This window comes from Cavia porcellus, unplaced genomic scaffold (genome assembly GCF_034190915.1).
Source record: "Cavia porcellus strain 051 isolate PalLab524CR breed Dunkin Hartley unplaced genomic scaffold, mCavPor4.1 scaffold_22, whole genome shotgun sequence".
NCBI classification, from domain to species: Eukaryota; Metazoa; Chordata; class Mammalia; order Rodentia; family Caviidae; genus Cavia; species Cavia porcellus.
In genome coordinates, this window is record NW_026947505.1 from 17633072 (window position 1) to 17653613 (window position 20542).

Genomic DNA, 20542 nt, shown 5'->3' on the forward strand with positions numbered 1-20542 from the left:
GTTAAAGTTCTAGATTAATACATTGTTTATTAATCTATTATCACTTTTTGATCATTTGGTGGGAGCCATTCTTATTGGTCATGGTGTATAATTTTGTTCTTATCTGAAGTTATTAAAATACCATCAAAATTAACATAAAAATATTTTGATGGGTTTGTAAAGTAGATTAATGTGTTTTATGGTAATGTAAAAATAAAGTTGAGTAAAGTCAGAATGCATCAAAGATCTAAATATTAAAACAAAAACACTAAATCTACTGGAAGACAAAGTAGATAGTAATCTTGAAGACACCAGGGTAGGCAGAGTTCATGAACAAAATGCAAACCACATGAGAAGAACTTCAAAACATCAACAACTAGGATTTCATTTTATTAAAAAGATTTTGCACTTCAAAAGAAATCACCAACAGAGTGAGAAGAAAACCCACAGAGTGGGAAAGAATTTTAGCCAACTGTCCCTCAGACAAAGGAGTTATATCTAGAACATATAAAGAATTGAAAATCATCAGGCCCCCCAAATTTAAAAACTCAATCCAAAATTGGGCATCTGAGATGAACACACAATTTTCAGTTGACGAAATACAAATGGCAAATAAATACATGGAGACATGCTCAACATCACTAGTCATTCGAGAAATGCAAATTAAAACAACACTGAGATTCCATCTCACTCCAGAAATAATGGCTGCCATCAAGAAATCAACCAATAACAAATGCTGGCAGAGCTGTGGGGAAAAAGAACCCCTTCCCACTGTTGGTGGGAATATAGACTGGTGCAACCACTGTGGAACTCAGTGTGGAGACTCCTCAAAACACTAGGATTGGAAGGCTCAATCAATCCAGCTATTCTTCTTCTGAGTATTTTTCCAGAAAAACTGAAAAGTCATATCACCCACATTAATAGTGGCACAATTTATAATAGCTAAATCTTGGAAACAAGTAAAATGCCCATCAATCACAGAAGGAATAAAAAAGATGTAGTGTCTTTATACAACAGAATATTGCTCAGCTATAAAAATGTTAATCTTGAGGCTTTTATAGGTAAATGGAGGCAAGTTGAGACTAGCCTCATAAATGAAATAAATCAGATTCACATTTATAAATATCACATTGTCTTCTTAGTGTAAAAAATAATAATAAAAAGCCGAAAGGGTCATAAGAACCACAATGTATAATGGATGCTATAGTAATGAAGGGAAAAAATACTCAGAAGGAAAGAACAACTGGGATAGGGGAAAGGAGAAAAGGAGGAAAGGAACAGATTACACGTATGTAGGTATCCATATACAGCTGTATGTATGTATATGTATACAAGCTAGATAACTGTACTGCTCCTCTCTATTAGTTCATCCAAAAGAACAGTTTGTGCTGTCACTGTTTGATTGTTTGATCATTTTTATGCCTAGATCTTGTAACCTGAACAACTACTTCTGAGATAACAATATGTAATACATTAACTAGTGTTAATTTCTTACTTTGTTTTGAAATTCTGTTATTTCTATCCTTTTTTCTGTTTTGCTTTTTAAAATAAATTTAAAAATAAAGTTTAGATTTTCTGAAAATAAGGCAAAACAGTAACATAAAATCTTCATATAAAATTTAAAGAAATGATGTATAAAAGTTAACAAACATTATTTCAAAATACATAGCTATACTCACAAGAAAATGACATAAAAATCTAGAGAACAAAAATATAAAGAAAATTGATCACAAGTATGAGTCTATATACTTGCATATATATACTGATTGCATAGACGTGTATAAAGTATATTTATATGTTTGACACTTCAAGTTTCTAAGAACAGTCTTAGATAAACTAGAGATGTCTTGATAAAATAAAGGCTTGGAAATTAACTGAGCATAAGTCCAGGCTGTGATAGCATATAAGGAGTTGGGCCTGTAAAAAGATAGATACTTGGACTTCTATGAGCATATAAGGAAAGTGGAGTAAAATCTTCTATTCCCAGCATAGATAGGTAACAAAGACAACTGTCAGTCTCGGGCAGGGGTCTCATTGAAAAAAAAAACCGACAAAACAAAAAAACCCCTGGAACATTATAACATTAGCTTTATCTGACAAATTTTAGGGTTGGATTTCCATTATCTCTATAGTCTGGGAACTATATAACAAGTTAACATGGATATCAGTCCTGGATTAATCATGATCCTGGGATATGTTAAGTCAAATAACAGAATTCTTATCATAAAATAGCAGAAAAGTAAACTCACAATCTAAAATTATAAAACATACAGAGAAACAATCTATAATAAAAGTCAGCAAAGAAAAATATGATTAGATCACACCCTCAAGTATAGGATTATTGTACATAAACTATAAAATAAAATTTTTAATGGTTAAAGAGATAAAATTAAACACATAAGAATATGAGAGAAGGGTAAGTTACTATGACAAGTACCAGGTAAAGTTAAAAAGAATGTATCTTTAGAAAATATACAATTATTATTACTTAAAAATCGTTATGTGAATTAAACAAGGTTATATGGAGACAGAAGGAGGTGAATGAGTTGGTTGGCTGTCTGAGGACCCTGCCCTGAAAGTAACACAAAGAAAACTAGAGTGTGAAAGAGAAACAGGCAGACGTGGAGACCGGAGTAAGAAAGTCAGCGTTCGAATAACTGTAATTCAGGAAGAGACACTAGAGAGAATAAAGCTGGCTTTCCGCATGATATAAAAGGAGAAGCTTCCGGGATTTAATGACGATAAGAATCCAAGATCCACGGGCCAAAACAAGTAATAAAAGGATAACAAAACTTAACACATACTTAGAAAAATTACCAAATGCCAGAAACAGAGATGTTATAAAAAGCACAAAAAAACCACTTAAAATAGCATCGACAGCAATGAAAAGACAGTAAAATAATATATCCAGTATGCTTAGAAAAAACAGTTTATACCCATATAAACTACCATTTAAATGCTACATCCAATTACAAATATTGCTGAATAAGTTATTATTCAGGAAGCATAACATTAATTTTAGTAAGGAATGAGATGTACAGGAAGAAGAAATGACATTCTACATATCAGGAAAGCTTAAAAAGGACTTGTTGTATATAGTGACTAATTTGTAGATATAAAAACAAGAGTTTTGAAAATATAGAAAATAAGGGCATGGTGGCACACGCTTATGATTTCAGCACCCAGGAAACTGAGGCAGGAGCAGCACAATGAGTTTGAGGCCAGTTTAGGTTATATAATGAGTTCAAGGCCAGCTTGGAGTATGTGGCAAAGATCCTGACACACATACACATCCAATAGAAAGAAAAAGAAAGAAATGGTTTTATTAAACTAATAAACTACTACTGAGATTAGTATAAATCTCTGCTTTTGTCACTCCCCTCCTCTATTCTTATTCTGCATGAGGCATTTATTTAATGCTTACTAAATTATTTGATGTGTGCTAAAATAAGTTCATCTCTTATTCTACCACTCTTGAGCTCACTCAGTACAGATAATACCTTCAGAGTAAGATGAAATTCAGCCCTTAGATCAGAATGTGAAAGATAGACCCTGTTCACACCAGGAGCTTGTGTAATTACTTTGCAGCAAATTTCTGAGTACAATAATCTGCTTCTCAAAAGAAGGGAAGATCGTTTTCACCTAGTAATTTATGCAGTACAGTATGTCCAATCATTAAACCTCATCCAAATTCCTAGAGAATTTAAAAATCCCATTTAGGAAATAGTCAATAAGTCAATGACAACTGTCATTTCCCTTCCCTATGCAAGCAAAGAAAACAATGTATAAGTTTGAGTACACCTGGTGCCTGTCAGACCAGTAGTCCTTTAGCACAGTATGCAATGTTTATATACTCGGAACAAAATGTTTACAAATGTTTGGCAAACATGATACACCCCAGGAACTATGCTGCACAATAAATTATAAAAATTATCCTTACATTTGAAACACTTATCATCTGCTAGAGAAGAGACAAATGAGTGAAGAGATAATTTCAATATAAAATAGTGAGTTTGACAGTAGTGCTGTCAGTTAATTTATTGCCTCTCGGCTCCAAATCTATCCCTTATCATCTGCTTTGTGATACTGAAACAGCTCTTTTCCCAGTTGGCGCGATTTTAGGCATTGTCGGTAGAGGGCGCTGGAGGGACTCTGCAGGAGAAAGGAATATCCCTTCCTGGTTCCGGTCTGCTTTCCAGCTTTCCACCTCCAGCAGTGCTGGTCTGACCTGCTGGACACTCAGTGGAGCTACTGCAGGGACCTTCAGAAGCAGTGCTGTAGAGGTTGTTGGAGGGAGTTCCAGAGTACCCAGAGGGCTGTCCAGTACAGAGTGCAACAAAACCTCCCGAGTCAATTCCAGGTGAGTTCTTTTGGCCTCTACCCTGGATGTCCAGGGGCAGTGCAGTTCCATCTCCCCAGCAGCAGCTTCAGGATAGGTTCTATGGCCACCCCAGCCAGCTTCGCATCTGCAGGTTTTCAAGTTCAGTGGCACACCCCTTGGTGGATTCTGGTGAGTTCTCTGAGTCCCGAGGAGATCCATGAAATCTCTTGAATGGTGACCTCCTGGCCATTTTCTGGTAAGTCCAGCCAGCTTCCCAACCAGCTCGACAATCTCTTCTCTATCCCAATGGGCAGCGTTCTGCAAGTTACCCTAGGCTCACTGACCCCTTCCAGGAGGCATACAGCTTGCCAGTCTTGGTCTGCAAGTTACGATCAGCTCTGACCTGGACAACCCAGTAGTTTTTCATCAGCCTGTGGGCAGTGACCACTCCAGGGGCTTGAGCCCGAGTCATGGGAAGGGCCTTCTCCATTGAGTGCACTTTGCCAGCCTTGAGGAACTGAATTCTTCAGCGTTCTCTTTGGTGTTCTTTTAGTTTTTGTGTAAATAGTTAATAATTCACATCCCTCCTTTTCCAAATTATTGTATCCTTATTGGACCCAGATAATGTACTAGGTATAATCATTGTAGCTTAATATTATTCTAATATACTTAATAGATATAATTATCATGTCTATAGTCAGCAGTTATATCAACCACAGATATTGACTAAATTAATAATCTATAGAACATTACATAGAATATAGTGGTATGCCAAAATACCAATATTTGAATTTTTTGTTTGTCTATTGTTGCATGTTATACTTCAAATAACCACACATTTTTCTAATCCTACTTTCCCTTCATAGAGACTACTAATAATCTTTTATACCTGAAAATATATCTAAAAATCTCAATCTAAAACTCAAAGTGGCACTAGTATGGAGTATATCATATTAGAGAAAATTATTTCCCCAGTTAAGACCCTGCATGCGTTATAAATGTAGCCTTCAAACACCCAATCATCATGGGAGTGAAGTTTGTGAAAAATGGGTTATGAGTGAGAAATGCTCAACTTTACCCTTTGCTGGCATTGAAATTTCAAGGTTGAACTTCTGTGTGAGGGGCACCGGCCCACAGAAGTTTAATAGCCAAGTGAGTGGGCTAAATTCCTTTCTAAAAGTAAATGGATCATGGAATAGTATCTCACATCTTCTGGAAGCAAGGTCTCTTGGATTGCGGGCTGATACTCTCCGTATTGCATTCGTAAGGAAGGAACCGCAGATGCAGAGATCTGAGACTCCGTATTCCAGAATTCAGTGAAAGCAACACTTTTCTAGGCTCCTGCTATGGGAAGCACTCTGTTTGTCTTGTGCCAGTCTATGGCAGCAGTGTTTGACTTTGCAATATTGCAGGGGGTTAGAGATAAGAGTTTGCCTTAAGTCTCAAAGTAGACTTTGGACTTGGACTTTGGGTTTAATGTACCTCTGTGCTCTCTCTGCTTCCTATCTCCCCATCCTGTGAGCAGCTTTCTTTTGCCATGCAAGACGGTTCTTGTGGTAACTAAATGTGATTTTTTGTAAAGAATTTAGCTGTGTCTGGCAGAGAATAAGGTGCAAAAAAGTGATAGCTATGACTTTTGTCATTAAAACTGAAAGGTTCTTGGAGGCAGCTGACTATGAATATATTTTGATTTTGGGGGAAGGGAGGGTCTTTTTTGAGACAGGGTCTCACTATGCAGTTCAGGCTGGCCTTGAGCTCACTTCATAACCCAAGCTGATCTCGAACTCACAATGATCCTCCTACCTCAGGCTCCAGAATACTGGGATTACAGGCCTGCACCACCACACCCGGCTTTTGACTTATGGATATAAATGTGAACCAACATAAAACTCTCCTTTAAATTGTAGATGTCAGGTATTTTGTACCAGCGACCAGTGAAATAACTAAGACACATACAGTGGAACAAAAAGATAACATAAGTCCTGCCCTTAGGGAATTTATTACCCAGTAAGAAAGCTATTCGTATATAATGACAATGAGAAAATAGACCACAGTGAATGTGTGATAAACAGTGTGGCCGCCTGACTGAGTATCTTCCAGCTCCCCAGCTAGCGTATAGCTGACAAAGCCTTCCTGGAGGACCTAGGATTGTGTGTAAATGTGTCAGCAGCATGTAAGGTATGGGAAGGGGAAGTCCCTGGGCTGGGAGTGGCTCAGTGGTACAGTGGCTCACTTACCTAGCATGTGCGAGGCCCTCGGTTAGATTCTTAGCACCACCCATAAATTTGATTTTGAAAATCTAGAAATTGTCTTTGAATCTGGACCTTGATAGAAGCTTTGTGTTTTCTTAAGAAATTGAGTTTATTTTATAATCACTTAACCTCTTTTTGCTCCCTTCTGTTGAAAATGCTAATCTCAGACCAGAAGAAGAAAAGTCTAATTCTTGTGGCTGTGAACAGATTTCACTGGCTCACACTGCAAGATACCAAGAAGAAAGGTGGGCGTCTTGGTAGGTAGATCGAGCCAGTGACTTCCCCAGGGAACTGAGGTTTTCATTTTTGCTCTTCTCTTTGTAAAGTGTTGGCTTTTTCAGGCTGATCTTTTCAAGATGCTAGGATGACTGCACACTTTCTAGTTTAAATGTAAAATATGAATGGTTATCTGTGTCTTTCAAGAGAAAAGAATGTTCTTAAAGCCTGTGATACATTTGCCTGGCCTCTTCTTCAGTTGAAGCTGGGTCACATACCCATTCTTTAGCTACGAGTGGCGAGGGTGGAGTGTTGCTGTGGGTCTGCTCAGAACAGTCAGCTTCGCTTTGAGCAAATGGACTATTTTGGAGGGCATGATCGATAAGGACGGACTCACACTTAGGGAATCTATTGTGAGAAAACTGGAAGCAGGCTGACAAGGCAGCCAACAATGTTCACTGTGATAGAGTAAAGGAACTTTTAGGAAGACACTTTAGGGGCTCGCATGGAAAAATACGGAGAATTAAGAGATTAAACAGGGAGACCATTGGAAAGTTAACCAGCAGCTTCAGAAGTGGTAGTGTCAGGAGCATGAATCAACAGGACGGAAACTTTCACAGAGAGACAGACAGGTGGACAGAGACCAAGAGAGAGAAAGGGACGTAGAATCAGAACAATTTAATGTCAGGGAACTCAGAAGAGGAAGGAATTTTATAGAGTAGGAGAGGGACTGTGGAGAGAGAGTTTAGGCGTAAGCTTCGCCACCATGTCAACACGGAATTGGCCCTGCCCTGGCTTTAACTAGCCATATGTTCTTGGGGTATGTGTTCCTAAGGACTGAAGACTACCTAGATGCTGATGGACTTTGGCACCAAACAGCTTGGAATTCACACCCTGCCCCACCAGTTAGCTCTCAGAGCCATGGGGTCAGCAGCATCTCTGTCCTTTATCCAGAGCCAACTCTTTGTTTTGGTGCTTGTTTTAATCTGATGCTAGCAAATATTATGTGCTGTAGGTTTGAAGTGTAAAACTGTGAGAAATGCAACTAAAAGATGGTCCTTGTAACTAAATGCAAAGTTTGTAAAGAATTTAGCTATGTCTGGCAGAGAATAAGGTGCAAATAAGTGGTAACCAGGACTTGTGATATTGACACTGAGAGGTTCTTGGCTTTGGTAATGAGGACAAGTTGGCAATCCTTGAGAAATAGGTTCCTGAGATGTAAAGAACAGCATGAAAGTCTCTGAATCTGGAATGAGCTCAAGGGGCCCCCGGAGGAGCAGTTGTATCTCTATTTTTTTACTTCTAGTTTTGGTTAGGGCTGAAAAGTAGGGGTTAAAAAAACATGAGACAGCTCTACCTTAGTTATTAGTACTCATCAGGTGGGCACAAATAAGTCTCATTTTCCTTCCCAGCTATGCAATCTTTGGTTTGCGTGATACTTAAAAAAGTTCTTTTCCTTCTGGTATCACATCCTCCAGGAAATGTTTCTAGATTAACTCCACCAGTTTTCTAGTAAACTGCCTCCCTCAGGCCGTGTCTAATCTGAAAGCCCATGAAAATCAGAGATCAGTAGATATACACAATTGTATAGATGTCAGCAATCAGTTTGGGTGGGCTGTTAAAGAATTCACAGCTGCTGGTGGGCGAGATGTAATCAGCTAAAGACAATGCCGTGCTGGACGCTGGCTGGGTAAAGAGCCAGGCAGCCAGGAAGGGCTCTGGACTAAGGGCAGAAGAAAGAAAGAAGAGAGGGGCGAAGTTCCTGCCCCAAGAGACTGGATCAGTGCTAAGGACTGGAAGCCCTCCCTGAGCCCCGGAATGCTCACCTTTCCCTACAGACGTCGATCCTCTGCTTCTGGGCTATTTCAGGTTCCATGGAAGCCATGAAAGCCTCTTAGTTTTGGCAGAGATGACCAGCTAGATTTTGCAGAATGAACTAGTTTTGTCATCTGCTAACCACAGAGTGTCACCACTGTTGGTTTCAGTCATAGCAGAGAGAACAAGGCTTGACTGTGTCTCACCTTGTGAATCACATGTGAGGGAGCTGGAGAAAAAGTGAAAGGGCCGCCATAAATACATTAAGCTAACACCGAAAGCCTGTGTTAAAAGTACCACATTTAAGACAAAAGCTCACAGTGTATTCATATTTTTAAGTACTTGATCAACCTCAGATAGAAAAGTGAGTTCAGGAGCAGTGTGTGTTCCTATCAAATTCAGGAAAAACATCTTGTTCTTTTATGAACTTTAAGGGTCCAAGCCATTGCCCAAGTCTCGGGGGGAAAGGTTGGAGTTTACAATCCTAATTCACCAGACATCCTCTACTGAAATTGAGCTGCCATGTAGAAGATTTCAGCTGCAAAATGTTATTATAATACAGGTTGACATTTCAATTTCCAAAGCTGCCCAGGTTTTTAAATACTTGCTCTTTTAAGAAAGTCGCTGAGGCTGCAGATTCCTCTTGCATAGAGACCAACTCATTAGCAGAACATTGCCTGAACCGTCAAAAATAGGTGAGGTACAAAATAGCCTACCCAGGACAGCGAGTTTTAGCCCTGAAGCCATACGCTGCCTGCACCCCAAGCTTGGCACCAGAGGCAACTTGATTTTGCAGAGCGTTAAACGCTAATCTTTAGACAGCGTCCCAAACATCTGTCAACCTGCCAAAAAAATTGTTTTTTTCTTTTGCTAAGTGCATAGCATAGCAATGTGTGCTTTCTCCTTTTCTCTCCACTGCCCTTTCCAGGGCAGGAGAAGGGAGATTTCCATGTTTAAAATCCCCGCCACTGCTTCTTGCCCTCTACCCACTGTGCACACCTCTTTTGCACGTCTGAAGATCTCCCCAGTTCAAGGTCTTAGTGAGAGCGCTGGGAACCCGAGCATGCTCAGTAGCTGGGGTCGCTTTCTGAGCACTGGCAAGGAGCTTGGGTTTGCTGCAGCGGAGGCTGGTTCCAGGAAAGTCACGCTCTGCCGGATGACCTGCGGCTCGAGGGCCCTCAGCTGCAGCCCCTCAGCAGCCGGTCCCCGGGCGCCCGCCAGCTGCAGCGGATCTGGGGCGCAGCGCTCGAGTCCACGCTGCAGGCGAGGCTCGCGCAGATGCGGGCGCGGAGCAGAAATGAGCTGACGGCGTCGCGGTGTGGCGTGCGGGGCGCGGGCGAGCCGGGGAGGAGGCGTGGCGGCGGCAGCCCGGCCCCCTGCAATCACGGCTGCTTTGCCTGCTTTCCGGGATGCTGGCGTTCGCTGCTCCAGACCTGAGGAAGATGGTTACGGTGGTGACACAACTGGTGCACTGCTTCCACCGCAGGTGAGCACGGCGTCTTTGCACGATTTTCTGTTTTCCAGAGCACGGGTCGCTTTGCAATCTAGAGCTCTTGGAAAGCGCTTTTCACGATGGGTTTTATACTCACTCTAGTAGTTTGTTCTTTAGGAAGACTGGAGAAGGAGACTTTCTGAGTGATTTTAACTATCCTTTCTGGAGGAGGTTAAAGATAAGCATTAGAGTTCTGTCCACTCTCTCATACAGACTCTAAAATTTTCCTGGTTTGGTAGAATTTTGCCTTGAATCTACCATGCAAATTTCCATTTGCAAAATGAGGTTTAAGTTACTTTAAATTTTTTAAAAAAAGGTTTCTGTCTGGGAAAGGAACTTCATATGATATTGTTAAACTGGTGCTGTAATTGATGGCCTTTTCCAGATGAAAGAGAACAGTTAAGATTCTCTGTTAATCTTGGTCACCATTGGAGTGTCAGCTGATTAGAGGAAATGTTCATATTACAGTTATCCCAGTGTTAGAAATAAAATGACAACACATGCAAAACGGAAAAATAAAAAGAAAGCACCAGGGCTTACTCTTCAGAAAGAGTTCATAAATGTAAATAAAAATTAAAAATTAGCATTTCTTTGAGTCAGCAGAATAACTTCAGTTATTAGTCTGTTAAAAATGAAACCTTTCCCAAATGTAGTTGGTTTTATATTTTTGGTGATTGTGGAATCAAACCCTTAGATGGCTTTCCATCTCAAAAGAAATGAGAGTAGGGGTAGTAAACCAAGGTTATTTGAATACACATACTTAACTATGGGCTACCAAGGGAAAAACTCCCCAGAGCTACAGCTACAGATACTTCCAATTGCTATTATTGGGTTGGAGGTGTTAAAGCTGTTTTCCAAATAAGTAAGAGAGCTGCAAATATTTCCTAACCTTTAGCAATTCTAATCAATAGGACAGAAAAATACTTTCTTCCTGTTTTGACATTAGACTTTATTTCTTGCTTCAAGATAAACTTGTTAGTTACTATAGAAAAATGTATGTTATTTCTTTAAGGTACTAGGGATTCTTTTCGTATTAAAACTAAATGGGATATAAATCATGCACGGATAGATTTGATTTTGAGTGGTAATTGGAAAAAATCGAGAATTTCTGGACAGATGATTGCTTTTAAAGCCTGTTTAAAAGCATCGTTTAGTGTTCGTGGTGCATTCCCGGGTGAGACCATTAAACTCTGAACAAATGCGTCTGTCACTAGAGACAGAGTGTCGTGGCTCAGATCTGCCTTCTTGTTGAGCTCCTCCTCTGTAAATCCCTTGCTGTTTCCCGTAAGTTCTGGCAGCACAGCTGACACTTGAGATTAAGGCAGGTGGACAAGGCGAGGGAGGGAGGCGTGCTTTAACCCTAGTGGGATCAATTATGGGTGATGCAGGCAGCCGTCTGTCTCCAGACTCGGTCAGCGCTGGAGAGGAGGGACAAAGGCATGGCCTTGCGACGCTGCCCCTAGGAAGCAAAGATGAACGGCAAACTTGTACAGAGATAAAACTTGCCAGTCCCAGTTGGCTCTGCAGGAAATAGAACCCAAGTGCACTCAGGGGTGGGCTGTGAAAGGGAGACAGTGTTGCCGGGCCTGGTCCACTTTCACAGCAGCTTGGAGAGACCCGTGCCTGCCTTTCCATGTTGGTGTAAATGTCCAGGGCGCTGTCCTTACCCAGCATCTCCAGAGCTGCCGCCCGTGAACACCGGGATGGAAGCTGCTGGGGGCCTCTGAGATTAAGTGAAGCCTCTGCCTTTTCCCTGTGTCACATTGAAGAGCTCTGAGGTCCTCCTACTCAGTGTCCCTCCCAGGAATCAGGAAAAGAAGCACCCTTCTGTGAGCTCCCAAAGATGCAGGAATTTACAGAAGAAGACACACTCCCTGGCCCTTGTTTCAAGCTTTGTGTAGCAATGGAGATGCCCTCGTGGGTCCCGGGTCTGCAGAGATCACTTCCATTCTAGTCGGATGGCAAGCAGGTTCTAGTGTTTAACACCACAAGTAGCAACAAAGGACGAAAATGAGACAGAGGCAGGCTATTCTGTTCTTTCCTCTCTCTGCCCTCCCTCGCTCCTCCCTCAGTTATGACCCACGATAAGAAGTAACACGATTCGAGTGCAAGTTGTCCTGTGACCTGTTTTAATGCATAGAAAGGTAAGGGGCTATCACATCCTGCCACTGATCTGTCCTGGCCCCATGACCCAAGCATCACTTTCATTGTCAATGCAGAGAATGAATTTGTGTAAGCTCCCTTAGAGTGAGTCTGTGAAGCAAATGCCGGAGGTAGAATTTGTTCCATTTTTCTCTTATCATTATAGGGACAGAACTTCAGTCCTAGTATGTATAGGAACATAGTTTCCTGTTTCTTAAAATTTATGCCTGCTTTTCTCTGCCCCCACCCCTCTTTACCATTTTTGAGATGGAATCAAACTAATTTTTAGGATTAGACAAGAGCCCAGCTGTAGCTTGTTTCTTCTCAAAACCAGGTCTAGGATACCTCTTCAGCATTTTCCATAGAAGACCGTGTGGTTCAAGGTGTTATTTTAGTAAAATCTAAACTTCCTCCATTGTCTCCATCCAGTTTTTCACCTGTCTGAAAGACAGCAAATCACCCATGTTTGCAGTAGTGTGTGAGGTTTTAGTCCTGGTCCTAGTCTTGGATTGATTTTGATTGGATAAATGAGTTTTAAATTACTTAGATGATTCGTAGCTTTGGTTTTAGCAATTTAATGGAAGGATAATTGTATCTACACAGAAGTAGAGATACACAAACATTAACTGGAATCTAGGCAAGAAGCCAGAAATATCAAATTAGTTCTAGGAATGGTGTATTCACATTCAAGATTGCCAGGAATTCTCTGTCACCAAGGGTATCATTAGCTGCCAGCCCAGCCAGTGGCTTTTTGGATTGTCACTGCTGGGAATACAATATGAGCAGACTGACACATGCTGAGGTTTGAGAAAAGCATGGTATTGTTTCTCTGTGACATTTTCTGGTCAAACAGCTCAGCAGTGGTGGATAAATGTGAGTGAAGGCTGGAATCTTTGCAAATGGGCTGGTCCAGTTGTAACCCAAATATTCATGTTTCTTGGTGCTATGCAGGGCTGACAGGACATGGGAAGCCCTGCCTGGAGCTGAGACATGTTCTCTGGACCTGGAACAGAACTGAAGCCTGGGGCCATATTCCTGGTGCCAGTCTCTTATTTGTTCCAGAGGTAAACATAAAGTATTGTGGCCGGGATGGAGTTACTGTAAGCAACTGAGTTAGATGGAGGAAATCAGCACAAAAAGTACAGATGTCAGAATTGAGGCTGGAGGTGCATCTGAAGCCAGCCAACCCTGCATGCCTTTCTAGAGGTAAATGATGACTTGCAATTATACTGCAATTAGCACTACCTGGCCCAGTGGGGACCATAGAGGGATCAGGCACGTAGGTGGGTGACCAGGACATTGGGATCTACGCTCTCCTTCCTAAAAGTACCACTCGTTTCCCTGTTGGATCAGTGTTAGCTGAGTAGCTATTCTTGTAATCCTCCATGTTGTGACTTTGCTGTGTATATTACCCCTGACAAAGGGGCTCGGTAGCCAGCTACTCGGGAACCCAACTAAAAATCCAGAACCTGTTCTTCTCTCCTTATTTCCAATAAACTCCTCCCTTTGGTTTGCGACTTCATTCTCCCATGTTGTAGGACCACAAAACCTCCGCACATTTGGCATCTCCTGGGCCAGGACGCTCTTCTGTATCAGGGAGTGTTTGCCTGCCTGTGTGTGTAGGGATGCAGTGCACACACGAGGCTAGCTGGGAGGTGAGCTTGAGTGTGCAGGAGGTAGGAGACGAGGTCAGAGAGATGCCTCATCGAGGGCTGGAGACTGAATTTTTATGACACAGTGGAGCTCACTGGAGGATTTCTCCTTTCAAAGTGCTACAGGAGAAAGCGTTGCCGGGTCAGGAAAGAAAGCTGAGCACTCAGTGATGCCATTGGAGGCATGTCCTGATAGTTGCTTAAAAATATCAGTGTTTGTGTTTGTATTTTGTTTTGAAGCATTTAGGATGGATCCTCATAATTTACTTTATGAAATATTTAAAACTACACTTCTGTATCTGTCCTCAGATCCAAAATCCAGTACCTCTGCCAGAACTGGGTTTAGATTTATTCCAAGCTCGTTCCTCCTACTGTATTTCCTGTCTCTGTTCCATCCTACTTTTCGTAAAGCCACCCCAAAGAGACGGGAGACTCTTCTTTAGCTCTTTCTTTCCAGGAACAAGGGTCTACAAAAATTCACAGGTCCCTCACAAAGGGGTTCTTCCCTCCATTCTACAAGTCATTATCTTGCTTTAGTCAAATCATTTTATCTCTCCCCGGCTCTATCCAGCATGCTGCTACGATAGTGTACTTCCTTGTGGTGGTCTTGGGTGTTCCAGGCTGACCTGTTGTTTTATTAAAAGTGTAACAGTTTCCAGTACCTCTGAACTCCATACTTCTTGGACACCCAAGGGACATTTCAGTTTGCCTGCATTTTCTTTCTTTTTTGAGGGGTATTGTTGGTGGTAGTATCAGTAATCAAACTCAGGACCTCACCCTTGCCAGGCTGCCACTGTGCCACAGAACTAAATCCCCAGCCCTCGCCTTCAATTTCTAAGCTGTCTCCTCCTCTTTGTCACAGGGTTAGCCATGCTGGGTCAGTCGTGTCGGGCCCACTGCTTTTTGAATATGTTCATTTTGAGTTTGAAACTTTTGGACCTGCTGTTTCCTCCACCTGGAGTAGTTTTTCACCAAGTAGCATAATCTAGTCAATGCTGGAGACACACGTCCCATGTCACTTGTTTTGTGGCTTCTTCAGAGCTTGTTGGTTACTCCTTCAACACTCCACAAGCATGGCAGTCAATATTTCTAATTATTTAGTTTTTTTCTTCTGTTAGACTTGAGCCTGTGCAGGTGGGTTTTGATGTTTGGTTGTAGGCTTACGTGTGCACCTGGTAAAGGCTTATGATGGAAGTGATGGATGAAAAGACACAACAACACCTTTTACTTTAGCATCTGCCCCTCATCGAAAGCAGCTCTCAGCTTGGATAAGTTGTGCTCATAATAAAACAGTGCACTTTCATACTCATGGGCATGGATTGGGGTGTGTGTATGTGTGTGTGTGTTTCCTTTCCCAACTATTTTCCAATGGTTCTGCCTTATTTCTTAGGATTTGGCAAACAAAAGTCCTTGGAGTGAACCTTGCCTGACACCTGTTTTTGTAAATAAAGTTTTATTGAAACACAGCCATGGCCATTCACTTAAGTATGCTATACAACAGAATGAAGAATTTATAACCAGACTGTGTGGCCTGGAGTGTTTAAAGCATTTACTTTCTGACTCTTGTCTGCAAAACTATGCTCACTTTTACTCTAAGGAAGAAGCTAAAAGCAGGGTGATCAGACTGATTGGCTGTTGAGATATTTCCCAAGCAGTAACTGTAATGTTCTTATAGGGAGCAGTGCCTTCCTAAGGTTTATGTTGACTTGTATTTTGCTTCAAAAGGTGCATTTGGAACAAGGTCCAAGAAGTTCCTGATGGTGCCAGTCCAGAAGCCGTACTCCTCAGAACCACTACTAGTTAGGAATAGTGGTTTTGAGTTCTAATGTATTTCAGAACCACCTAGGAAGTTTAAACAAGTTTTTTTTTAAAAACATGTAGTTGGACTTCAGCTCAAACTGACTACCCAGAACCCATAGGCATGTTGTGGATTTTAAGAAGCGTGATTCTGAAGCGTACCTATCCAACCATCATGCTTTCACAGCTAACTGTCCATAAGAGTTTCACTGGAAACTGTGTGTATGACATGTTACAACTGTGAGTTTAAAGCAGTAACTTGATACAAGTGTTATTACATTCTCCTTTTGAGAAAACCTTTCCATGGAATTTTGTTTGTAGGTGGACTACAGTGAAACTAGAGTTCAAAAGGACTCTGTTTAGCAAGATGCTTTTCCTTTTGTTAGTCTGACAAGCACTGGTTTGTAAATTTGTGTTTCCACTGCAGTTGTGATTCTGTTGGATACTTGCCCATTCCATGTTCCTTGAAAGTGAGATTTTATTTTGGGAGGGTGAAGTGGCCCACATGGTGTTATCTTTCTCTGGCTGTCACAGTAACAGTGCCTAGTAGAAAGGGATGAGGGGCTTCCTGCCTCCTGCAGGGAGTAAGTACTATAGTCCTTAATAACCCAGTAAGAAGAAAGCCCCTGTTGCTTCACAAGGACTTTGCTGAGTTGGTTTCTCCCCTACCCCATTTTCAGCATACTATATGACTGGTTGTACTTTATTTTGCGACATTCTGAAGTCAAATATTGTGATAGAATACAAATAAGACGAGGCAACAGTGAAATATTAATTGTGGAAGTGCTAAGCCCTTGCACTTTGGCAGCCGGTGTAACAACCATGACAGACAGACGTGAGCCACGCCAGGAACTCTTAAGTGCTGTGTTGGTTCAGGGCAAGCATTTGTGCCATGCTTTTGGTCTGCATTTTAAAAAATTTCTTTGCTTTTAAAAGGATAGAAATCATTGGAAATAGTTGGGTTTACAGATTCCTAAATCCATATGACAAAATAGCCATGAACTTTATAAACTACATAGTTTCGTCTTATAGAATCATGATTACTAATGTGAAATGTTGGAATATGCACTTGACAAATGACAACATGACTAATATTCTCTAGGATGGAAGAGTTCATTTATTAAGTGTATTTGCCTTACTTCAAGTTCCAATGTGGATGTTTTTAATGAAAATTTTTGCCTTTTTTGGTTTTGCATTTCGTTAAGATTGGAAAGGATATTTAGGAGCTATTGTGAGGTGAAAAGAAGACCTATTTTTAAAAAAATTCTTTCCTCTAGGTATAATATGCATATGTTCCTTTAGATCTACATAGAGGGGCTTTTAATCCTAAGGAATTGTGTTTGTTGCCCAGACAGGTCTTCAACTTTTCTTCTTCCTGTCTCAGCCTCTTGAGTAGCTAGGATGACAGCTGGATACATTGTGCCTGGCTTCCTCAGAGCTCATTTCTTTAGGGATTCTAGTAAGCCATAGTATGCAGAAACATCCCAGTGTAACAGGCTGTAAATTTACTATTGCTACTGTTAATATTGTCTTAACCACACTCATTAGAAACACAAGGTCTAGCTATGTATTCACCTAGAACTGGTAAGTTTTTCAGTGATCATAAATATATATTGTTTAACTCCATCACTTTTTGCCTAGTAGTTGAACTTCCTTTCCTAATGGAAATATTCTAGATTCCTTCCTCGGTCCCAGGTGAGGCAGTTCCATGGATTTAGATCTAAGTGCTCTCCTTGTTCTGAGCACAAGTGAAGTACTTGTTGGTTTTTGCATGCTGAGAAGTGCAGTTTAGATCGGTAGATTTCCAAAGTTGAGTGTTTTTCCTGGGTTCAGGTTGTGCCCTGTTCTTGGCTTAATGCTTTGCTGTGGCTTGCTTGAAATTTTTAATACTTTTAAAACAATACTCCTGCATTTTTATTTCATACTCTGTCCCATAAACTTACCTACCTGTTCTGCCCCTATGAGCTTTATTTTATTTCTTTACATTCTTGTAGATTTCTATCATGATGCCTGATGCACAAATGAATGAGACTCTCCCTTGTTCAGAGAGCAAAACGAAGTACTTCCTATTTCTTTTTTAGTTGCTGTAAGTACGAGGTTTACATGACTGGTTTCCCAAAATGAGTATACTTCAGACGTAGTGAGGCAGACGGTGGAGTGAATGTTGGGTGGACGGGTGAACGTGGCAGCAGCAAATGGACTTTTAATGAATACACATTCTCTGGCTCCACCCGATCTTCCTGGCTTAAATCTGCTTCTGGCTGGAGTCCAGGAATCTCTCTCTTAGAAGCTCCTCAGGTGTGATTGCCTCAGTGTGCGGACTACAGTCTTCTCCCTACTGAGCTCTGCAAGGCCCCCACATCTGTGCCCAGCTGTGGATGTGGTTTGGCTAGACAAAGTGGGATTCAGCTTATTTTTAAAGAGCGTCAACTAATATTTAGACTGCAATGGGTGTAGGGGGCTGGGGATGGAAAGCAGACTGCACCTGAGTAGAGGATGGTACTGCGTGACCCAGCGGGGCAGCTGTTTGGATTACTGCATCTGCCCCAGTGGAGGGGGCGTGCACTGTGCAGCTTCTGCTCAGACACCGAGAGACTGAAGCGGGAGCTGGCCTCGTCCTCTAGACTGCGGCACCCCATCTTCTTCACAGGTGTGGCAAAATAGTGTCTACCTCCAGGGAGGGGGAATCCTAGAAATAAGATCACAGTCTGGGAAGGCCCGCTGGTCAGAGCCTTGCGCTGCAGTCTGGGTGTGGGTCTTGCCAAGATGACTATAGCTTTGGGAGAGGAAGGCTGTGGAGTGAGTCATGGACGTGGACCTGTCTGTCTCTCATGGTGCTTGATGATGTCCGAGATTTCACTCTTTGTGAGGGTTCTGGGCCAGGCATGTGGTTCATGGTAGAGAAAGGCCCTAGACTGATTTACTGTGGAGGAAAAGGGTGAGGTGGGGACCATGCAAATCTGGTGGAAGCTTCAGATGGTTAGGAGGCATGACTTCAATACCAGGATGAAAATGTGCACAATTCATGTTACCGAGTCACAGAATCTTGTCTGTGACAAGACATTAAAGAAAGGCATTCCAGAAGAGGGGTAGAACCCACTGGAAATGTCTGCTGCCCAGAGGGAAGGCTGTGTTCTGAGGGCCAAGGAGCAGGTTGCTAACATCTCAGTGCCAAGCTATGGTGCCATCGTCTGTTAGGATCTGTGAGGTTTTCAGGTCGAGACAGATGCATTCACCAAGGTGCAAGGAGACTGGTCATAACGTTTGTGATTGGTTCTGTTTAGATAGTTCCCTACAGCCTCATGCCCTCACAGGCTGGGCTTTTGAAAGGTGACTCCATCATAAGCAGTGTAACCGACTTGCTGTCAGAAGGTTGGTTCTGGTCAGAGGAGGTGTCTCACTGTGGGTGTAACTCAGAAGGGCCTGTCTCCTCTCTGTCCTCTGACTTCCAGCTTCCCATGTGCCATGTCAGCCTGCCTTAGAGCCAGGTGACTGTGGACTGAAATCTCAGACTGTGAGCTCTAATAAACTCGCGTCCTTTTAGTTGCAGGTGTTGGCTATTTTGTCCCAGCAGTGAGAAAGTCACTAAGACCTAGGTGGAGAGATGGAACAATAACCACTAGCAAAGAATAAAGGATAAAAGTTACCCAGAAAGTGAAGTGTTTTTTAAACAGCAAAACACTTGCATAGTAAACACTTGCATAATAAACACTTATTTATTATCTGGATAAATATGTCCCGAGCACCTATGATGGGTTAGGAAGTACTATCATTCTATGTTCTGCAGGGGCTAGAAAACAGAATAAATGTTACTTCAAGGAACCTGAGTTTTGATGAAGAAAGAGAGACCCTCAATAAACATGCACTGGGGTGTAAAGTAGTGTAACCATTATGGAGGTGCCACAAGAAAACTAAACCTAGCTTGTCGTATGGTCCATCAATCCTCTATTAGAAATTTACTAATTTCATTTTCTTTGTCAAAAAGATACCTATGGGGCTGGGGATTTAGCTCAGTGGCACAAGTGCTGGTCCACAGGCATGAGGTTGTGAGTTCAATCCCTGGTAGCAAAAAAAAGAAAAAAAAATCTATATTTTTATGTTTATCATGGCATTATGTATAATCACCAATGTATGGGATCCAGTAAGTGAATGGATGAAGGAAATGTGGTATAAATGCACAATATAATATTATTCAGACTTAAAGAGGAAAATCTTGTCATTTGCAACACCATGAATGAGCCTAAAGGACATTAGGGTAAGTGAAATAAGCCAAGCATGGAAAGACAAATGCCGCACAATCTCACTTGCATGTGGAATTAAAATCACAGTTATGCAAACAGCAGAAGGGCCATCAGGGGCCTGAGGTTGGGAAGGTGGGTGAGCTGGGACAGAGATGGTCAAGGAACACAAAATAAAACCAGAATTACTGTACAACATGGTGACTGTAGGTAACACCTAAGCAGTTTTCAAGCAGGACGTAATTTAAGTGCTCTCACTGTAGGAAAAGATGAGTAGATGAGGTAAGGTATCTGTCAGTTGTCTTGATTTAGCTGTTCCACAGTGAATATACATTGGAGACATGTAAATGATAAATGTTTACAGTCTGCCATTAAATAGTTGGAGAATAAATGATAAGCACATGGGACTTGTGAGTACCGTGGACGTCACAGGACCAGCAGTGGGTGGGCAGAGCCATGAGGGCGTCCTTTTCTTCCTTCCCTCCTCACAATAGTCACTACATAGAGTGAGAGCTCAGCTCTTTCATCCCAGGAACTACCAGCAAATTCACATTTTGGCCGGGGCATTGCGGACACAGTTGTCCTGTAGACTGCTGCGATTACAAGCTGCACCACATTGCCGTTGTACAATTAAGATT

At 41.7% G+C, this 20542-nt stretch overlaps 1 protein-coding gene across 2 annotated transcripts in view; it reads left to right on the forward strand.

Moving 5' to 3' along the window:
- Positions 1–4319: 4319 nt before the first annotated feature.
- The window catches only part of Arhgap18 (Rho GTPase activating protein 18), a 177374-nt gene continuing 161151 nt past the window's right edge, over positions 4320–20542 (forward strand). The window contains exon 1 of one of the 2 annotated variants that reach the window (XM_063232870.1): positions 4320–4339. Coding sequence is in view for 1 of the 2 variants with exons in the window: in XM_063232869.1 (XP_063088939.1) it covers positions 9993–10069 (77 nt within the window). In the remaining variant the exon portion in view is untranslated. Of the gene's footprint in view, positions 4340–9884; positions 10070–20542 lie in introns of those variants that run through there. The other variant, XM_063232869.1, reaches the window with a different exon arrangement.